Source organism: Galleria mellonella, unplaced genomic scaffold (assembly GCF_026898425.1).
Source record: "Galleria mellonella isolate WM207_F2 unplaced genomic scaffold, CSIRO_AGI_GalMel_v1 utg96, whole genome shotgun sequence".
Taxonomy (NCBI): Eukaryota; Metazoa; Arthropoda; class Insecta; order Lepidoptera; family Pyralidae; genus Galleria; species Galleria mellonella.
Window position 1 is genome coordinate 2,593,899 of NW_026442179.1, and position 20,062 is coordinate 2,613,960.

General features: G+C 29.9%; 1 protein-coding gene across 3 annotated transcripts in view; it reads left to right on the forward strand.

Annotated features, from left to right (window-relative positions):
- Positions 1-15,123, forward strand: part of LOC113523373 (hemicentin-2-like) — a 218,290-nt gene extending 203,167 nt beyond the window's left edge. For 2 of the 3 annotated variants that reach the window (XM_026909322.3, XM_026909321.3), the window contains exons 15-17: positions 1,283-1,384; positions 6,791-6,933; positions 12,330-15,123. In XM_026909322.3, coding sequence (XP_026765123.1) covers positions 1,283-1,384; positions 6,791-6,933; positions 12,330-12,434 — 350 coding nt within the window. In that variant the 3' untranslated portion in view covers positions 12,435-15,123. The remainder of the gene's footprint in view (positions 1-1,282; positions 1,385-6,790; positions 6,934-12,329) is intronic. The other variant, XM_026909323.3, reaches the window with a different exon arrangement.
- The last annotated feature ends 4,939 nt before the right edge of the window (positions 15,124-20,062 follow it).

Below are 20,062 nucleotides of genomic sequence, written 5' to 3' on the forward strand. Positions count from 1 at the left end.
ATAATGTAATTGTTTAAAATCGATTTTTCTAAATAGTTCTGGCGATCTGTGCTGCATTTAAATATTGAATAGTATCAAAACATGAATCCCATAAAATAATAACAAACGCGAAGCTAGGAATTCAACAACTATAGGTCGCTGTTTTAAATTATTCATCATGTCAGCCTTTAATTGCTGACCATAAGCTTGTGGGGGAGGGGTGGGGGGGTTTCCAGTAGTTGCCATGCTTGGCAAGCGGATTGACAACCGTAATTAGGCTTTAGAGATGTTTTAAGAGAGACACTGCTGTCCATCCCTCGTCCTCCCTTAGTCGACTCTTATTTTAATTATTATAAACTATTAATTTATCATAAAACGAAGTTGAGCTGAAAGCTAGATAGTTTATAAATTCTATGAAATATTTTGTATTTTTTTTCTTATTAGTATCAAACTACAGCTCTTTGCACCACGTCTGAGTTTAAAACTTGACTTAACACTTTGCCCAAGATTGTTTAGTTTTCGCTTTTCTGTATTTAATGAAGTCAGTTTCAGAGTGTACTTTATTATAAAAATCTACGAGCGACTGACTCAGCTGATAGCCTCCAAAACCAATATTTGACTAAAGAATTGTTTGACTAAATCACAGATACAGATGAAGATAGATGACGCAATTACTTCAACCTTTATAAAAAGAAACCCGAAAAAAAAATTTATGGTAACAAAATAAATATTGGACCACCATGAGAGTACCTAAACGATTACAAAATTAATAAAAAAAAATATAAAAAAATGTGTCATGTGACATAAATACATAAAAAACAAAATAGGCGAATTGAATACTTCCTTCTTTAGATGTCGCTTAACGATTATTTTTAATTACAACTTATAGTTATTAATCGTTCTCTAACCTACTTCCACATACAATTATTGTTTTTTTTTTTCAATCCTGTAAGTATTTTTAACATTAATATGAAACGGAGGAACAAATCGAAATTTAGACGGAGTAGTTTCTAAATACACTTAATTATAGCTTGGTTCGGGCAACAAAATTACACACGGAGTAGCAATTGCGACATCTATTTAGATCGATATCTGTGAACTGAGCATACTTATAATGAAAAATATACAACTTAAATAACCCTGTTATGGCTATGATTAAACATTTTTAAATCGAAAAACCACGTATATTAATTTGCGCGTAATTTCCACTCGAAGCTCACGGAACGAAATTCCAGACTTAACTCATTAAACCGTCCGACCCAAGTCCTTTTCGTCTGTAATTACATGTAATTAAATTTCACAGTAACAATGCCATCGAGCAAGAACCAAAAAACAACTTTGCCGAAACGGAGCTCGCCTCACGGACCGGATGAGAGAAACCCTGACCTAATACCCCTAAGTAAAGGTAAATACTATTTAATTTATATTTGAGTACATATTATCATTCCATCAGCATTTGGACTTACTTAAATATACATTTGATGGGTTAAAGTGACATGTTACATACGATGTAACTGGACTAGAAGCATAGAAGTAATGTCTTTTTCAACCGACTTCAAACAGGAGCTTGTCAATTTGGTTATGTTTGTTACATCATAACTCTATCAGTTCTAAACCGAATTGGAATTTTTTTTCTTATCTGTAAGGATATACTAACAGATTGGTCGCATAGAAATTTTATCGAAATCGGTTTAGGAGTTTAGTCTTTAAATCGAAATAATTATTTTTGTCACATTTAAAGGCAGTTTGCATTGTTGGACACAATCTTTGATTATTAATTAAAACTAATATATGGATTATTGTAATTAACCGTAATTTCTAATAATTATGATGAAAGTTTAATAACAGTTATAATCCTGAGTATTATTAAAAAATAATTTAATTTTCAATATTTTTTAAACATTATTTAAAAACTGCTCTTTTGGTCAAATGATACATGAGAGAGTAATCATAAAAATAAATTACACATATTTAACAATTTAATAACTTCATAACCTTTGAAGGTGCCAAATAATTTAATATGTATAACTGACGGGTTCTTACCATAATTCATTATTTATTATTGTATACACGTATTTCTAGCTTATATTTCCATTTATTTGTATGCACATAAACACAATATTCCAACGAAATATTCCGCGAATATCCAGAGAAAATCGTCATCATGGCGTGCGAGGAACGAAAGCCGTGTCACAGATGTCGCCAAACAGGAATGCAGCGACTTAAAACTCTCGAATTACCCTTGTTTTGTTACGTGCTGAGACTTGGCTCGTTTTACTTTAAAACTTCACTTATTAGGCAGAACTAACCTTTTACTCGAGCGTTTTAGGGTTGCTCGTAAACGGAAACCAGAGTGCTTAAGCACTTACGTTTTGTTTCGCCTAGGAATGCTGTATAAGTCGTATTTTAAATGTTTAATTTGGGAGTTCTTGAGATTCTGTGCAGTGTTACTGACTAACTCACCAAGTTTACTTACTGGAAATACTGGAAATTTCTGGATCGACGAAGATATTTCTGGCGTGGTAAATATGCTATTTTACGCGCCTACCTTTACTTGAACAAAATTCGAAGTAACCTAAGACAGTTATTTTGAACTTTAATCTGGTGAGCAGAAATTAAATTAAAAAATCTTTCATTGAAAGTAAACTAATTTTTTTTTTCTTTCTTTCTCTCTCTATCTATATCTTCTTTAAGGTTTTATTCATATATTGAAAGAGGCAAGTCTCTTTCAATGCATATCGTTTAAATAATGCAGACTACATTTCAATTTCAAAAGTTAACATTAACTTAACTACGGGTACATTGTAACGATTACTTTTCTTTATATCAATATTACAAGCTTATTATTTTAATATGAAGGAAATCTGGTACCCTAAGATACAAGCTACAACTCAGTCGCTCCAAATTCTCGGTACAGAAACAATCAAATTGACTTACAGCAATTTGTGGAAACTTATTATTAATTCTTGTAGAAATTCCCACGTCAACGGAAGATACCGGTTTTCTTAGGGTTTTCTTTTATATTAGTTTGAAGATAATAATTAATTTTATTTTTGTTATAATAATTTTCTTTATTCCATTTCAAATTTCCTCTACCTCCGTTCTTATTTACATTGCTCATTTGCGGTATTTATACACGTGTTTATATATCTATAAAATTAGCCCACATCAACCCACTTCTGGGCATTGACCTTTTTTATATCGTTTTACTTTTAACGATCCCGTACACGTGTAAATTTAATATGTTTCCTATTTTCAATTGTAGCTTGAACTGAAAAAGTGTAACTAGAAAGAAAACTTTCTCACAACTGTCTCACTACTGGGTGTTTGTGTCTTCTTGTAAGAAGCTGATACTATTACCGTATTAAGTGTACTCGTGCTTGTGTTTGAACTAAGTACGGTATACGGCTTCATTTGGAATTTCCCTTCTCTTGTACTAATACTAATTAAATTTGTAATAAATATGTAATAAATTAAATTTGTATCCTTATTTAAGGAATAAATTAGATTTGCATGCCTACAATTTTAAGGCAATTAGACAGATGCCAAAAAGTTGTGTCACATGGCCCTTATAATGTCAAATGTCTGTTTAAAGCAAATAAATATTTCATTTCATTTCATTTCATTTCATTTCATTAATATATTATGATTTGCTTCCATTGTTGTCTCAAACGAAGTTCCCAGGATGCAATTAAGTGGTGACATATTATATTCTGATAAGAGTATACAGTAACTTCAATTTCCAAATGGTTGCTTCTAAAATTAATTTCATAAATTTTTGAAATAATTTTACTAATTCCGGAGATAGTACTGAAAGTTAAAATTGGAATCGAAATAAATTGTGTATTGTCGCATTAGAAAATTTGGAAATGAAAAATGCTCGCATAACACAAATAATGTGGAAAAAAAAAAAATTGTATTTGGCCGGAATTAAAAGAATATCTCTTGAGATTGTAATTATAATAATCATGTTTAAAATTAAAATTATAGCTTTAAATAAAAAAAAAATACTTTTCAATTGACAATGTAATATTCATTACTTAGAAATAAAAATCTATAAACTGAATAAAAGCGGACGCAACGTAAATAATGTGGAGAAACAAAATATTTTGTTTTTGGCCAGAATTAAATACAAATATCTTGAGGTTGTAATTATAAAAAATAAGATAACATTTAAAATTTTTGTTCTAAATTCGAAAACCAGACTTGTTGAGTTGACTATGTAAATTTCATTAAACAGAGCCAGTTAAGTCGAAGCTACGTTTGTATAATTTTCAGTTCAAGCTGAGAAGATTAGCGGGTCAAGTTTGTTGCTTCAATTTATTTTCTCTTATTTATTTGTTTGTTTAGATCAATACCGCTTCGTTGCGAGCGTTGAATAATTAGTTTAGTAGTAGTAACAGGCCACGGCTTGCAGTTAACAAAGTTCCTTGGATGCAGCCTTTTTATGCAATCACTTAGTCATTCTCAGTTTGTTACTTATTTAATTTCTATGTAAATTGCTTGGCCGTTTCAACGTCTCTGAATTTAAATCTTTATTAATCATATTTAGAACTCGGCGTTATTTTAATTGAGTTTGGATTGATTTTGTTGTTGTTATCTCTTACTTCGTGTTATTCCGTTCTAACGTTGCCATGAAGCCGTATATTATGCTAAACTTCTTGGAAAACATATTAATTAGAATCATGTGGGATTTTTCATTTTGGAAAAATATTTAATTACTTTTTATTATTTTAAATACTTTATTTATTCTTTACTTATATCGAATACAAGAAACTTAAAGAAGATTCAAATATTTTTGGTTTGAGTATTTTTGTTCGATATTAAAAAATGATATTAGAAATCAGAATTAAATTCTTCATAAATTTACATTTTCTTTAGTAGATAAAGGTATATAGACAAATTTGCTTGAAAGGATGCTGTCCATTCAAACATATTCTGATAGTAAATATAACCAATCATATTGGAATATAATTGTGAATACAATTCATCTGAATCAGAAAATTATTTCAGTTACTAATAATTTTTATCATTATAACAAAATGAATGAATGAGTATACTTTATTTGCATTGTACAATATATAGGAAATAAGCAAGGCAATTTACAAACACAACGATACAATTGTATAAGTACAGTAAGGCGGTTTTATTGCTGAGAGCAATCTTTTCAAGACAACCTTAAGGTAATGGACTAATTGTTGTACAAGTAAATATGATAGTACTGTATAATTAAAAAGCATCTTTTGCAAGTTAGAGGGGTTATAATAAAAGAAATAGAAGTCAAAATAATATATTTGAGGTATTTTGGTAACTGGAACGTATTGATGACGTTCTAGTTAATCACTTTTATCATTTACAACTAAAACTTCTTAGACAGAATTATATTACCGAAACTTGCTTTTTAAATTCAAACAGCCGTGTCACTGAAATAACAAAAGACAGTTCTAAACTTTAAAGGAAAATTTGTACAACTTATTTATAACACAAATCTTATTTAGTCAACAAGATGCCGTCTTTCATAATATTAAAATGTTCAAATTCCTAAGGAAAGTTGTTTATATCAGCTTGCCAAATTGTAGGCTGCCGATATTTTATTATAGTGTAGTATTCGAAAATATTTTAAAATACGTAACTTTGCATTCGAGAAACCTAAATCATGAGTTAAAAAATTTTGTAGTGTAACTGGAATTGTACCATGCTCGGAGAGTATAACACTTTAGATGTTAGGAATGGCAATGAATGAACGATATCATGGGTAACACAATATACTCTGTTATATCCATGATACTGTTCCTGTCTACAGCCGACGTTTACCACATTCCATTAGGTGGAAATTATGTACTAGAGGGAGATTTTGTACAAAAGTCGTTTGCTTGAGTACCTTTGTCCCATTCGTGTTTCTACCGTGAAGCAGTTGCGTTTACATAGCTGTGTTCCGGTTTGAAGGGTGGGATATGGCGTGAATTTACAGGGTACAGAGAAATAAAACCTGAGCCCTCAGGAATGGCAACGCATGGGGGGTATCACGGGCGAAACAGTATATTCTGTTATGCCCATAGTACTGTTCATGTTTATAGGCGACGTTTACCACTTTCCATCAAGTGGGCCGTTAACTTGTTTGTCATTCTAAGTTACACAATATGGATTCATATACTATAGGATCGAACTGCTAAAAGGTAATTTTTAAACATGTTATTTAATATTGAATAAACAAATATATGTAATATTATTATTTTATTTTTAAAGAACATGCACGATTTATTAATATCAGTTAGTATTTTCAATGATTAGATATCTTGGGCTATTGACTTGAGCAGTGGCTAATGACACAAACGCAGATATAGTGATTCTAAAGTAACACCGTAGTAATATTTTTATTGCGTATTTATAATAATTTTACTTAATATTTTAAACATTAACCATTTTGAAATATTATCTTGAGCCACCGCTATATATGGTGGTCGCTACAAAAAGTAATTCTACAGATTTTTTCCCCCTTTGAGTAGTCACTCAAAATAACAAATTGCATATTAATAGAGATGCTAGATTAACACCATAGTATTATAGTATATTTCTTTTAATATCTGTTAAAATTTTAATATTTTAGTTATCTTGAATGGTTAACTTGAGCCGTTGCTATATGCAGCGGTCGCTGTATAAAGTAATTCTGCAGATCTCGTCTTTATTCCCCTTTTGAGGTTCGCCTAAAAATAACACAACTGCACAAATTATTAATGATCATATAGTAACACAGTAGTAATATATTTATTGCGTATTCTTATTAACATCAGTTGATATTTTCAATGCTTAGGCATCTTGGACTGTCAACCTGAGCCACCGCTATACGCAGCGGTCGCCGCCGCGCCTAAGAACTCAAACAGCGCGCACAGCTTACCTCGCACTCAGTCGCCGAGCACGCCCACTTCGCCACACGCTCAGTACACTGATTCACAGGTTGGCATACTAACATTAATACTAGCTTCAAAGCTGTTGCATGTAGTGCATGAATGTTAACATTAATAAGTACAGAGTCAACACAAGGAAATACCTTTAACCCTTAAATGCCTGAAATTTCAAATTTGATACCGGGGTTTGTATTGTTTCATTGTTAAATAAATCTAAATATTTTGATTACCGTAATGTCTAAAGTATCAAAAATGACACCAATTTTTTTTTTCAAAATAAATATATAAAAATATCGTTTTGATATTTTTACTATTTTTCCCCATTAGTAAACACAGTAAAGGATACACTTTTATACTTTTTTTTTTTAAATTTGATTTAAAAAATCAGGCTTATAAGGGTTAAAGTTAGTAATAATATAATATATTTAGATATGTACAACAGTAAGTGTATTTTATAACAATAGGTACATATTGTTTACAATAATAAATTATTATTATAACTAACTGTAGTTCGTGGTTTTGCACGCATGACATCGTATTTTCCCTTTAAGTTGAAATTTTCAAAAAATCACTTTTAACAGATCCTTGCGTTATAAACTTAGGTCCCAAATTTCAGCTTTCTATACTTAGTAATCTTGACTGTAACTTTATAATCAGTCACGATAAAAGATTTTATTATTATTTAATATTATTTAATTTATCAACTAAGTAAGCGATTACGTACGCAATAAGTAAGGTGTGCAGGCAGTAAGTTAAGGAATTAATTGGACATGTATAATTTTTTTTTTACAACTCAGGGGGCAAACGTGCATGCGGTTCACCTGATGGTAAGTGACTACCGCCGCCCATAATCACCCATAACACCAGCGGCATTGCAGGTGTGCTGCCGGCCTTTTAAAAAGGATTATACTCTTTTCTTAAAGGTTATGTTGTCGTTTCGGTTCGGAAATACTGCTGCTGGAGGTTGATTCCAAAGAATGGTATAGTGTAGTGAGGAAAGGATTAGTGTAGGCTAGTGTGTCTATATTTACCTTTATTGCCTTCGCATCTATAAGAGTGTTGCGAACTAAATTGACAGGCAATAATAATATTTAAGCTTCTTTTAAATTAAAAATAAACATGTTTATTATTTTACGACATTAAATAAAAAGATTTTATATCACAAAGTAAGCAACTTTTATAAGGGACTATATCTTTAAGAAAAAAAGTAAAAGAAATTGATAAAAAAATACGATACAAGAATAACTCAAAAGACCTTACAGATTATGATAAAAAGAAATATTTTATAATCACGTAGACTTCAAATAAAGTAGATCGGATATCATGACTAAATAAAAACAAGAAAGACAGGAAAAACTATTTGACCAGTCTTTCAATTTTAGATTCTATTTATTCAATTGGACTGCTAGCTTCAATATGCGACAGCGTTTGCAAATCGTTATTAAAAATCACACTTTGAGATATTATTTGCAATATACATATATGCCTTTCATAAAAATATGTGGAATACCGATAAATAAACACGTTTGTTATACTGTGATATTTTTTATAAATCGCAGTATTTATTTTAAACCATAAATAATGCTTACGAACGTTGCAACGAACTATAAATTCATTTTATATTCATATTTATTTAAAATACTTTTTTCATTGAAGTTTTTCAATCCCATATTGTTAAAAATAATATTATATTGTGAATTCACATAATTATTGATTAATTTCAACACATTTTTATTTGATATAATATTAATTATTATTTATTTAAATAAATAATATAATATTAAGAGCATACATAATCTGTATGGTACAGTATAAAATATAATTTTTCTCCTTCTTAAATATTATATTGTATTGTAAAATCTTTATTGTACATAATGTACTTTGAATACATTAAAAGATTTAATATACAATGACGGACTTATCCCATAGAGGGATCTCTTTTAGTCAACCTTTGAGAAGATGTAAGAAAACTATAGAATGTTGAAGGTTGAACGTACAGCTAAATATAAACTCAATAATATCTAGTTAAAGCTTATATTTTAGAATGAATAAATAATGCCAATTATTGGATTTACTTGTAGAATGTGGAAATAACTAAGAATAACTTTAACAGTAACATATTTATTACGTGACAAGACGAAAGTAAACCATTCATTTTGCACTCATAATGCAAAGTACATACCATTCATACATGTATATACTCGTATCTTATATATTTATGAGTGTTATATACATTCAAGTATATTCACATATATTCAACTGTGTAATCAACTATATTTAACATGAAATATAAATAGTTCTATAATTAGTAATAATCCAATTATTGATTCTATTTCTACTTAGTCACCTTTGAGATAACCAAATGCGTAGATTTCATTCAAATGCCTTCTAATACCTATTTCTATTAATAGAATCTTGAGTATCTATTATAAATCAGATCATTTATTAGATCATTTTTTAGATCCAATAAATGTGAAAGTTTGTAAGAATGGATGAATATTTATTATTCTTTCTCGCAGGAACTAATGTAAGAGTTTGAATGAAATTGAAACACGAATAGATTACATTCTAACTTAGAAAATAGGATACTAATTTATGCGGGCAAAACCACGAAAAACAGCTTGTACATTTTTTGTGTTGATATTTTATCAACGTATTCACGACATATCACAGACTATGTGAGTACTACTCTTATCAGTCTGAATTTTTACAGAATTTTAAGCTAAATGTAGGTTTTTTAGTGAATTCTATGGGTAATGGAAAAGTCATAAAAATTTTCTCTCAAAGCATTGAACTGTTTTCCTCCAAAATCATAACGAACTACTGTTAATACTTTTATTTTATATATTAATACTTTTAAAATATTAGAAAAGACAAGCGACCCGACGATTGACCTGAAAGAAAATAATACCCTAACTAATAAATACCATGGACATCATTCTGTGATGATGATGATGAAATATTATGCCGAAAAGTTTGCCACTCATGAGTTGACTCTTCTGTATGTTTTGTCAGAAATTCACTAGCTATATTACTCTAACACATCACTGCACCAGCCACAGTGGAATCTTTGTTGTTTCAAACTAGAAATAGGTGACACCTTGGTTTCTTGCGAGACACATAATACACAAATAACGAACACCAGATGTGTTCCTTGACTGATTATTAACAGCACACAGCATTTTGAGGATCTGGAAACTGCGGTAATTGTTTTGATAACTTACAATTTTCAGCAATAATATATTTCTGTTCCTTTCTAGAGTTACTTGTTTGTCTAAAATTCGCAAATCTCATTATGATATATTGATACAATTTTCAAATTCAAGTTCTAATCATAAATAAAATAAATCTATTAGAATAAATATAATAGATTTATTTACAAGCACTTGTAAATCGTTATTTTTTAAAATCTAATCATAAACTTGTTATCTGTTGAGAAGAGCCCGCAAGAAACTCAACAGTTACTCTTTTATATCTCTGTTAACATTATGTGTATTTATTTAAATGTACTATGACTAAAATTACATGGTCATTAAAAAGCCTGTGCATGATCGACTAACACCATGCGCATTTATCATTCAATTAATCGTTTAGTATGTAATAGTCTTTGCTCAATAAGTGTTTTTAATAACAGTTTTAAACTTATTAAAAGGCAGATCCAAAATATCCTTCGATATCTTATTATAACATTTATTGCCCATTCCTATAAAAGACCTATTAACTTTTTATAAACGATACTTTGGAGCAGCAAGTTTGAAATTGTATCTAGTAATAAGGTTATTAAGTTCACTGTTTTTATGAAACGGTTGAATATTCCTGCGTATATACGTAAAAATATTTGCATATATGTATTGTGAAGTTAAGGTGTGAATATTTGCTTCCTTAAATTTATCTCTTAATGATTCTGATTGTGAATTTCTGACAAAGGACTCAAGAGAGTCAGCTCATGAGGGGCAAAATTTTCGACACAATATCACATCATCATCATCACAGAATAATGTCTATAGTATTTATTAGTTAGGTTATTAAGATCATTGTTTTTAAGAAACAATTGAATATTCCTGCGTGTATACATAAAAATGTTTGCGTATATGTATTGTAAAGTTAAGTTTAGAATATTTGCTTCCTTAAATTTCTCTCTTAATGATTCTAATTGTGAATTTCTGACAAAGGACTCAAGAGAGTCAGCTCGTGAGGGGCAAAATTTTCGGCACAATATCACATCATCATCATCACAGAATAATGTCTATAGTATTTATTAGTTAGGTTATTAAGATCATTGTTTTTAAGAAACAATTGAATATTCCTGCGTGTATACATAAAAATGTTTGCGTATATGTATTGTAAAGTTAAGTTTAGAATATTTGCTTCCTTAAATTTCTCTCTTAATGATTCTAATTGTGAATTTCTGACAAATGACTCAGGAGAGTCAGCTCATGAGGGGCAAAATTTTCGGCATAATATCACATCATCATCATCATACAATGATGTCTATGATATTTATTAGTTAGGTTATTAAGATCACTATTTTTAAGAAACAGTTGAATATTCCTGCGTATATACGTAAAAATATTTGCGTATATGTATTGTGAAGTTAAGGTGAGAATATTTGCTTCCTTAAATTTCTCTCTTAATGATTCACGACATCTCTCGACTTCGACGAAACAGATATTATATACATAATATTATATGATATCATTTCAAATACTATTATATTATTAATTAAATATGAATACATAATGTATTATTAATTAAACTGTTAGTTACTGTTTGAATTATGATTTCAATTTACCTGATTTTATCTTGTGATGTTTCTGTTTAGCATGTTAATCTGTACAATATTATTTTGTAAAAGTACTCGTTTAAATTGTTTATAAAATATTTCTAAAAAATTTTTTCATAATAGCAATAATGAAAATTAACTAAGTAATTGAAATAATACTTAATATATCTTTTATTTTGCTCAATTATTGACATTGTTGTGCCTAGATATGATTTCAATAACCTCTCTTTATCCTAAAACTATCTGGAAGAGACAACAATAGTCAAGGCTGCTTATTGTTGCCTCTTAACTTGCTTCTTAAAGTGCTGTTTTTTTTTTCATATGCGAACGCTCAGGCTGTAGAGCTCCTTATCGAGGTTTTCTATAAATACTACAGTATGGGGTACTTCAAAAAAAGTGTATTGAGGTTTCTTCAGGGTCGGTAATGGTCAAGTGACACCCTTAGAGCTGCAGGCGTTCATAGACTACAGTAACCGTTTACCATCAGAAGGACTGTATGATTGTTTGCTATCTTCGTGATATAAGTCTGCATATATATTTTTTATTGTGACTTTTTTGGAAGGGAACTATAAAGAGTTATTAATTTTATTCATTTATCATGTTATACTTTTTAATTAACTTTTGTTTATATTTCTTGTTATTAATTTAAATAATTATTACAGAGTGATTCGGGCCGCAGCGTGGTAAACGGTACTATGAGATCACACCGTGAAGTTGTCACAACAAGAACACCTTTATTGGCAGCTCATCAAGAGAGTTGTGTTTAAGAGAAAATATTTTTTGTTTTTAGCAAATACACTACTTGTAATATTTGTCATGTCTTAATATAGATATTGAGGTGGCAAGTCAAGGTAATATTGAATTTAATAGTAAATTTATCTCATTGGCTTGCTGTCGCCAATTGAAAGTGCAAGTTAGCTTCTATCATGAGAATCAATATATTGAGTAGAACCAACATCAATATCGTCAAAATATACAAATATATATATATATATATATATATATATATATATATATATATATATACAAAGTATACTTGTTAGGGTTGTCACAAAATTCACATTTAACAAAATATTTGAATAAACGACGCGTATGCTCTCTGTACGATATTTGATGTCCTAATTTTACTGTTTACATCAAGCCAAGAATGTACTTCTGTATGTATGTATTATTATTGAATGCACAAGAGTGTCGGTTCTACCCGGATATTTATTCTTATATATCTATGTTTAGTAATCATTTATTTTGTGGTTATTGCGGTTATGTTAATTTTCGTTATGGAATTCAATAAATGATTATAAATTTACATGAAACAACTTTATTATACTCACAACATTGAATTTTTTATTGTAATATTTATATTATTACAGAATTGTAATGAAATCATTATTATGATCATTAGAAACCATCTATCTTTTGCACAATCGAACAACCAATCATAGCTTATGGTGTCTTGTTACTGGTCAAACTCTCTCAACTGCTATCATTACACACAATCTCTGGGTAAGCCGTACCAGCTTTGGAACTAGTCAAGATCGTCTCTTCAATCTATACGAAGTCTTCTATGATATCTTTATTGGTTTTTTCATTCAAAGAGTCATTAAATACAGATCATCTTTTGCTACATATAATATATCTCTGTCAAATTTCGCTACAAATCTGATCTTGCGCCACTTGGTATGGTATGGTATGATATAGAGAGGGTTGTTCTACACTACGTTTTTATGCAAGTGATCACCAATCGATAATATTTAAATTATGAATTTTTTTTAATACTACATCAGACACACTGCTTACCAAGTAACATAAGCATAGAGAATTGATCGTCTCAAAATTTAGTTCTTTGACTACTAACATAATGCGCTCATATATACAGGACATCTTCGTAGTCTCTTCAGGTCTTCCTAAGATGGTCTATTTAAAATAAAACATGAAGTTATATACCGATAATAATTTAAATAGTATATTTTAATTGCAAGAAATACAAACACACGAATATAAAATTAATTGTCTTTTTAATACAAACAGCGTAATATTAAAATTCAACGATATTAAATTCCAGAGTAAAATTTAGATTTAGTTGATTCAACTAATAATCATAAGTAAATTTCACAATAAATTTTGTTTAAATTTTTCTTAACTAAATCCATTTTATATTAGGCTATAATAATTATTTATTGTATACACTTTCTTACTTATTTCCGCGGGGTATTTTTTCTGAATTTATTTGTAGATAATTATAGCGTATTTTAAAGTACTTTCTCCTTTTCGCAGTCCGTATAGCTTCATATAGTTTATTACATGACTAAAAAATTTTCGAAAAAAAATATGCAAGACGTTTCGCGACATATAGGCTTATGTTAAAGAAATTAAACGAGATTTTTTTACAATATGTATATTAGCAGATCAGTGATTAAAAATCTTAAAGTAAATAAAACTCAGTTGCGATAAGTTATTGATCTTAAAATTTTAATTACATTTATTTGCGTAATATATAGACGGATATAAGGACAATGACTGATAAATGATGAAATTGTAAATAAGATATTCCTTAGAAATTACGAAATAATCATGTTATAAGATTAGGTAGGTACTCTTTAAGAGAATAAGAGAAAAACTCATTAACTGAACGGGCTCTAAGCTAAGTATAGTTTATTAGAGTAAACTTTATGAAATGTAAAAATCGTTTCTCCCCCCCCCCCCCCATTCTTTAATTATTATTTTAATATTATTATTTTTTATTCTCATCGCACAATCGATAGAATATTGTAATTCTTGTACAGATAATTATTGTAAATGTAAAAATAAATTTTATTATCACAGTTATAATAATTGTTACTAATTTAATAAATTAAATAGATAAATTAAATTATTGTTATTTATTTTTGTTTATGTAAAGAACGTAAGTAACGATGCATGCATCCACAGTATTAGTTGAAACGAGGTTTAAATATATTTACTTATTATTTTTTATATACCTAATGATGTCAAAGTAAATAGATACATTTTTCAGAACTGACTTCTTAGCAGATATCAATATTTCATTTCAGTGAATTAAAAATGTATTTAAATATTTTATTGATACACTGTATTTATTAGATATAATCTTCAATAATATTACTAAATATTATTTTTAGCAATTGTTTTTAATTTGTCATTTATTTTACTTCGATTATAATTACTTTTGAAAGTGTAAATATGCGATTGATAATGATTGTATGTATAAAAGCTTAATTATTAAGCGTAAAAAATTTGACATGGACTGTTGTATGAATCAAAAATAAAAAAAAAAAGGCACGATTTGTTTGCATGAACGTCTAAATCAATTGCTCATTAATATTTATGAATTTAATCTTTACGATGCACGGAGTTATTATAATAAAAACTATTGAGATATTAAACAAAGCAAAAATCATTTTTTTATTACATGTGATTCAATAAAATATCGAAATTTAATTACTTTGTTTTATTTTTTACCCATAACGCAAAGAAAAGGGTGGTATAAAGTATGAACTAGAGACGCCCAGAGAGTTTACACTCCTTTTGCAGTCTGAGCGACGGTAAGTCAACACTAGGCTCTGAGCAGTAAGGTATTAATTGGCATGAAAGGCCTCGTTTAAAGGTGAAACACAAGTAATATATACGAAGACTGAATGACGGTTGGAGATTGGTGACTAGTATGGAAGGTTGTAGAACTTCTAGTAATAATAAAAGTAGTCAATCTTCGAAGGTTGGCAGTCATACGCATACTAATGGTAGCGGAATTAAACAAAATAATTCCAATCAAATAACCAGTAATATGGACTTCTGCAAAATAAAACCTTCTTCAATAAAATAAATATAAATAATAATAAAAAATAATTACTGGAAATTGCGACTTCTTTAGTGTCACTACAAAAAAGTAATAAATGCTGCAATAATTTATGTAGATAATGTAGAAATAAAAATGAAAAATGTGTTTATCAAATTTTATTCAAATTCATCTAGGCAACCTAGATATTGAAGACATTAATAAAACTAGTTAGTAATTTGGATCTATATTCAAATATGTACGAACATCTTGGCCAATTCTGAACTAATTTTGATGTTCCTTTTATAAATAGTAGATAGGAATAAGTACTTTTTAGGTCTACGCTAAGTATTTTAAAATAAATTACATTAAGTATATCGTTTCTTTGATAGTATAAAATACTTTAAACAAATCCAAATCCAAAAAACTGAGTAAACTCGACTGAGTTACCTACTAAATTAGAAAGCAAAAAATCTGATAATTAAATTTTACGCAACATGGTGTGCTGAGGAAGCTAACGGACTATACTTGATGGAATGTGGTACTGTTGTAAATCGTCGAATATATAATGTGATTATTAGAAAGAAAAAATATATTCAGAGAGAATTATGTATTTTTACTAGAACAATGAAAGACAAGACAAAAAGGTAATATCAAATAGTAATTTTAAAATTATATCAGAGTCTCTATATATTTCCAGCCATTATCAACAGGTACTGCATGCGAAGTAAACACCACGACATTTTTAAGGACTAAAGTATTATACCCCCATACTATTTCCACCATCACTGCTATAATCCTTCAAAATAGAAACACAATCATACAAGCCCAGCTACTTGACGGCGCCAGTACAAGTCGGACATAGTACTCAAGCAGATAACGTTCGTATGAAGTATGACGTTGGTAGAATAATATCTATTATTCAGCACGTTAGTCATGTTTGTAGTAGCAGAGAAAAGGAAGAAAGAAACAAAAAATGTAATCAAATACAACGTGCTCTTTTCACGATATACTCGTAAGTATTAAAACGCAATAGTTTTAAAGCCAAGACAATAAAGTACTAACGAAATATCCATAACTACCACAAGCGAGTGAATTAATTGAAAGGAAAAAAAAAATGCGATAAATAATGGCGTACAAGAAAGCTCGATATTCGAAGGCATTGTACCAAATGATGCAGGTCGAAGGCACAAAGCGTTTGTCCCACGTCGGGAAAGACGAGGCGTTGGGACCATTTGTTACGCATTCAATGCTGGCCCCGGCTATTTATCTCCCACCATTGACTGGTCGAATCGTCGATCAATTCTGAGCGTTTCTATCTGCGATATATCAACCGTTAATTCCATGTTTAATCTTAATGTCAATGCGGTGCCTATATTTCTTATTACATATATATACGTCACGCCTGTCTTTCTGTATTTAGCTATATACAGTAGCTTATATTTATTTCATTTTATCTCTGTATAATGGATCATCTCTAAGAACTTGTATCGGAAAATTATTTCTTTCAAACCAAAAAAATACTGGTTCGTTTGAATTTATTTTGTGCGTGTAATTTACGTGATTACATCATCGTTACTATTTTTTTTTTATGCAACTTAGAATGGCAAACAAGCTGACGGCTCACCTGCTGGAAAGTGGTAACCGTCGTCTATAGACATGAGCAGTACCATGAACATAACATAGTATACTGTTTCCTATCCGTTGCCATTCCTGAGGACTCAGATGTTATTCCTCTGTACCTTGTAAATTCACGCCATATCCCACCCTTCAACCCGAAACACAGCCATGCAAACACAACTGCTTCACGGTAGAAACACGAATGGGACAGAGGTACCCAAGCAATCGACTTTTGTACAAAGTCTCCCTCTGGTAAATAAAGTCTAAATCGAGTTTTGTCATTATATTTGCAATTTATAAAAACTATATCAAGTACTGTGTTCGTCATTATTATACCAGCCGTTAACTGTCCACTGCTGAACATAAGTTTCCCCCTTGGGAGATTTTGCCAGTAGTTTCCACGTTTGGCAGTCGGAGTAGCAACCGCAGTTAGACTTTAGATATATTTTAAGAGGGACGCTGCTGCCCATCTCTCGGCCTCCCTTAGTCGGTTCATACGACATCTACGGGAAAGGAAGAGGTAGCCTATTCTATGCGGGGACCACACGGCTATCATTCTGTGTTAGTTTCATATTGATTTCGCCTATTGTATCAAAATTTTTCTTTATAATGTGGTCACTGGTCAATAAAGACAACTAACATGCATAATGATGTATGACGATTGAAGCTACACTTTTTCGTTAGTTACCAAAAATAGATTATTGTAAAATGAAATCTGCATATAGACGTATTATTCTGCAATATAAATTCAAAATATTTATCAGTGTAATATTGCTAGCAAAATAATACGCCCTATTAATGCTACCTCCTCGTGGTCCCCTATGGAGACTATTGTAAATAATTCCTAATGAATTTGTCATGATAGGCCAACTGGTCTGACTTCATCCAACTATCATCACTTACTGATAGCCGACTAATGTATACTGAATCGATAATGAAGGTGGAGTTACCATCAATTTTCATTCCAAATAACAAAATACGTTTATGAAGTACAAAAGTCGGTCTTATCGCTAAAGCAATCTCTTCCAGACAACCTTTGGATAGAAGAGAAAACAAACTATGTATATTCTACAGTCTTTTGCATTTATTTTATTTATTTATTTATTTAAATCTTAATGCATAGTATAAATGTACATACATTTGGCCGACTTAACACCGGATAACATTCTCTACAGTCAACCCGAGTAAATCGAGAAATAGGTAGGCTGTGCATTTATGAATTGAGGAAACAAAGTATGTAGTTAAAATATTTATATATTACAAATGTATTTCGTTTTATAAATAAAGATAAGCGGAAAATATTATTATGATTTTATATTTAGCGTGAAAATAAAATTATAATAGCATTTATAATTTCACCGTAATATTGTCCGTGTGGTCCCGGCATAGAATAGGCCACCCCTTCTTTTCACATGGGTGTCGTAAGAGGTGACTGAAGGAGGGCTAGGGATAGGTAGCAGCGTCCTTCTTAAAACATCTTCAAAGGATATAATAGGTGATATAGTATATTCATGTAAAAGTTTAACGGCTGTTGCCGATTCGCCTGTCAAATGTGGCAACTACTGGCAAAACCCCCAAGACAGAGGCTTATGTTCAGCAGTCGACAGTTAAAGACTGATATAATGATGATGATTGTCTAGGTTGTATGAAATCCAAATCTCCTTCCAATATATTTTCAAATTTATTTTATTTAAATGTTGATATTTTTATTTCATGAATTGAATTATTGGAATTTATTTTAAATCGATTTACTTGAATTAAAACCATCTTTATTTATGTAGATAATTCTATTGCCACCTACAAAAACAAATGTTTCTTGTCAGTTCGTCTCACTTGACATAAAATATGAAAAAAAAAACAAAACAGGTAGGTATTTCTCTTTAATAATTTAAGATTTAGTTTCACAAAATTATGCACATTTATATTAAATCTGATCAATTAATAAGTAAGTAAATCTTATCGAGAAATCAAAGAAAATCCCGAAAAGATACGAGTACATACAAAACTGTCAATTCCAGACTCTTATTCTTCTAAACGAGTTACAATGCATCAAATTTCATGAATTCAGTAACCACTTGCATAAATGTTTTAAATGAAAAAAAAAATGAGAAATCCCTAAAAAAAACCAACATTTTTTGGTATTTATCTTTGCCTTCTTATTCTTCACCAACAAAGTCAAGGCAAGTCGGCCACAAAAAAAAAAAGTTATTATAGAAAAAAGGCTATATAATCACCATAATACGGCCCAATCGTATATGACTCTTAACTCTCGAACCTTACAAATAAAGCGATATCTGTAACCCAAGAGACTCCTAAATACAATCCAATGACCTACTCGTCCTTTCTATTAATCTTTTTAACAGCCGTTAAAGAGATTACGTTGCCTGCGAATGGGCACCCCTATTCTTTCAAGGGCCTAATTAAAATCGTCAATTTGTAAGGATAAGGCCGACTTATCCTGGTTTAGCCCAATTTAGTGATTACAATTTAGACGTATCATTTCTATTGTAATTGGTGATAAGCCAATTTGTTTCTTACAATATTTAAATCATTTCTTTTCGAATTGTAATTGTATTAAAATGAATTGTAAGATGGATTTTAATTCATTTCTATTATTATGTTATGTGTAACTATGGCAATTGGTAAGAATTGACATAGAGCGATTGGTGTAGCTTTTTGGTACATTCCTTCACATTCTGATGGTAATGCTTATTTTATTTTCATTGCATTATATTTGTATTGATGAGTTTTTTATTGTATTGAACTATTATGTTAAGATTAATTTAAAAGAGTATGTATTTACGTATGTCTATCAGTTATCTTATATCCATAGTATAAGTATATATTTCTCAATACTCAGAATTGATGATGTATGCGAAGTGCATACGTAAAGGCGTAGTATTATATTTTTACGTAGATGTTATTAAAATTTATTAACAGCATTTTTCAGATTTTGGACTACAAATACACAAGAAGGCATCTCTC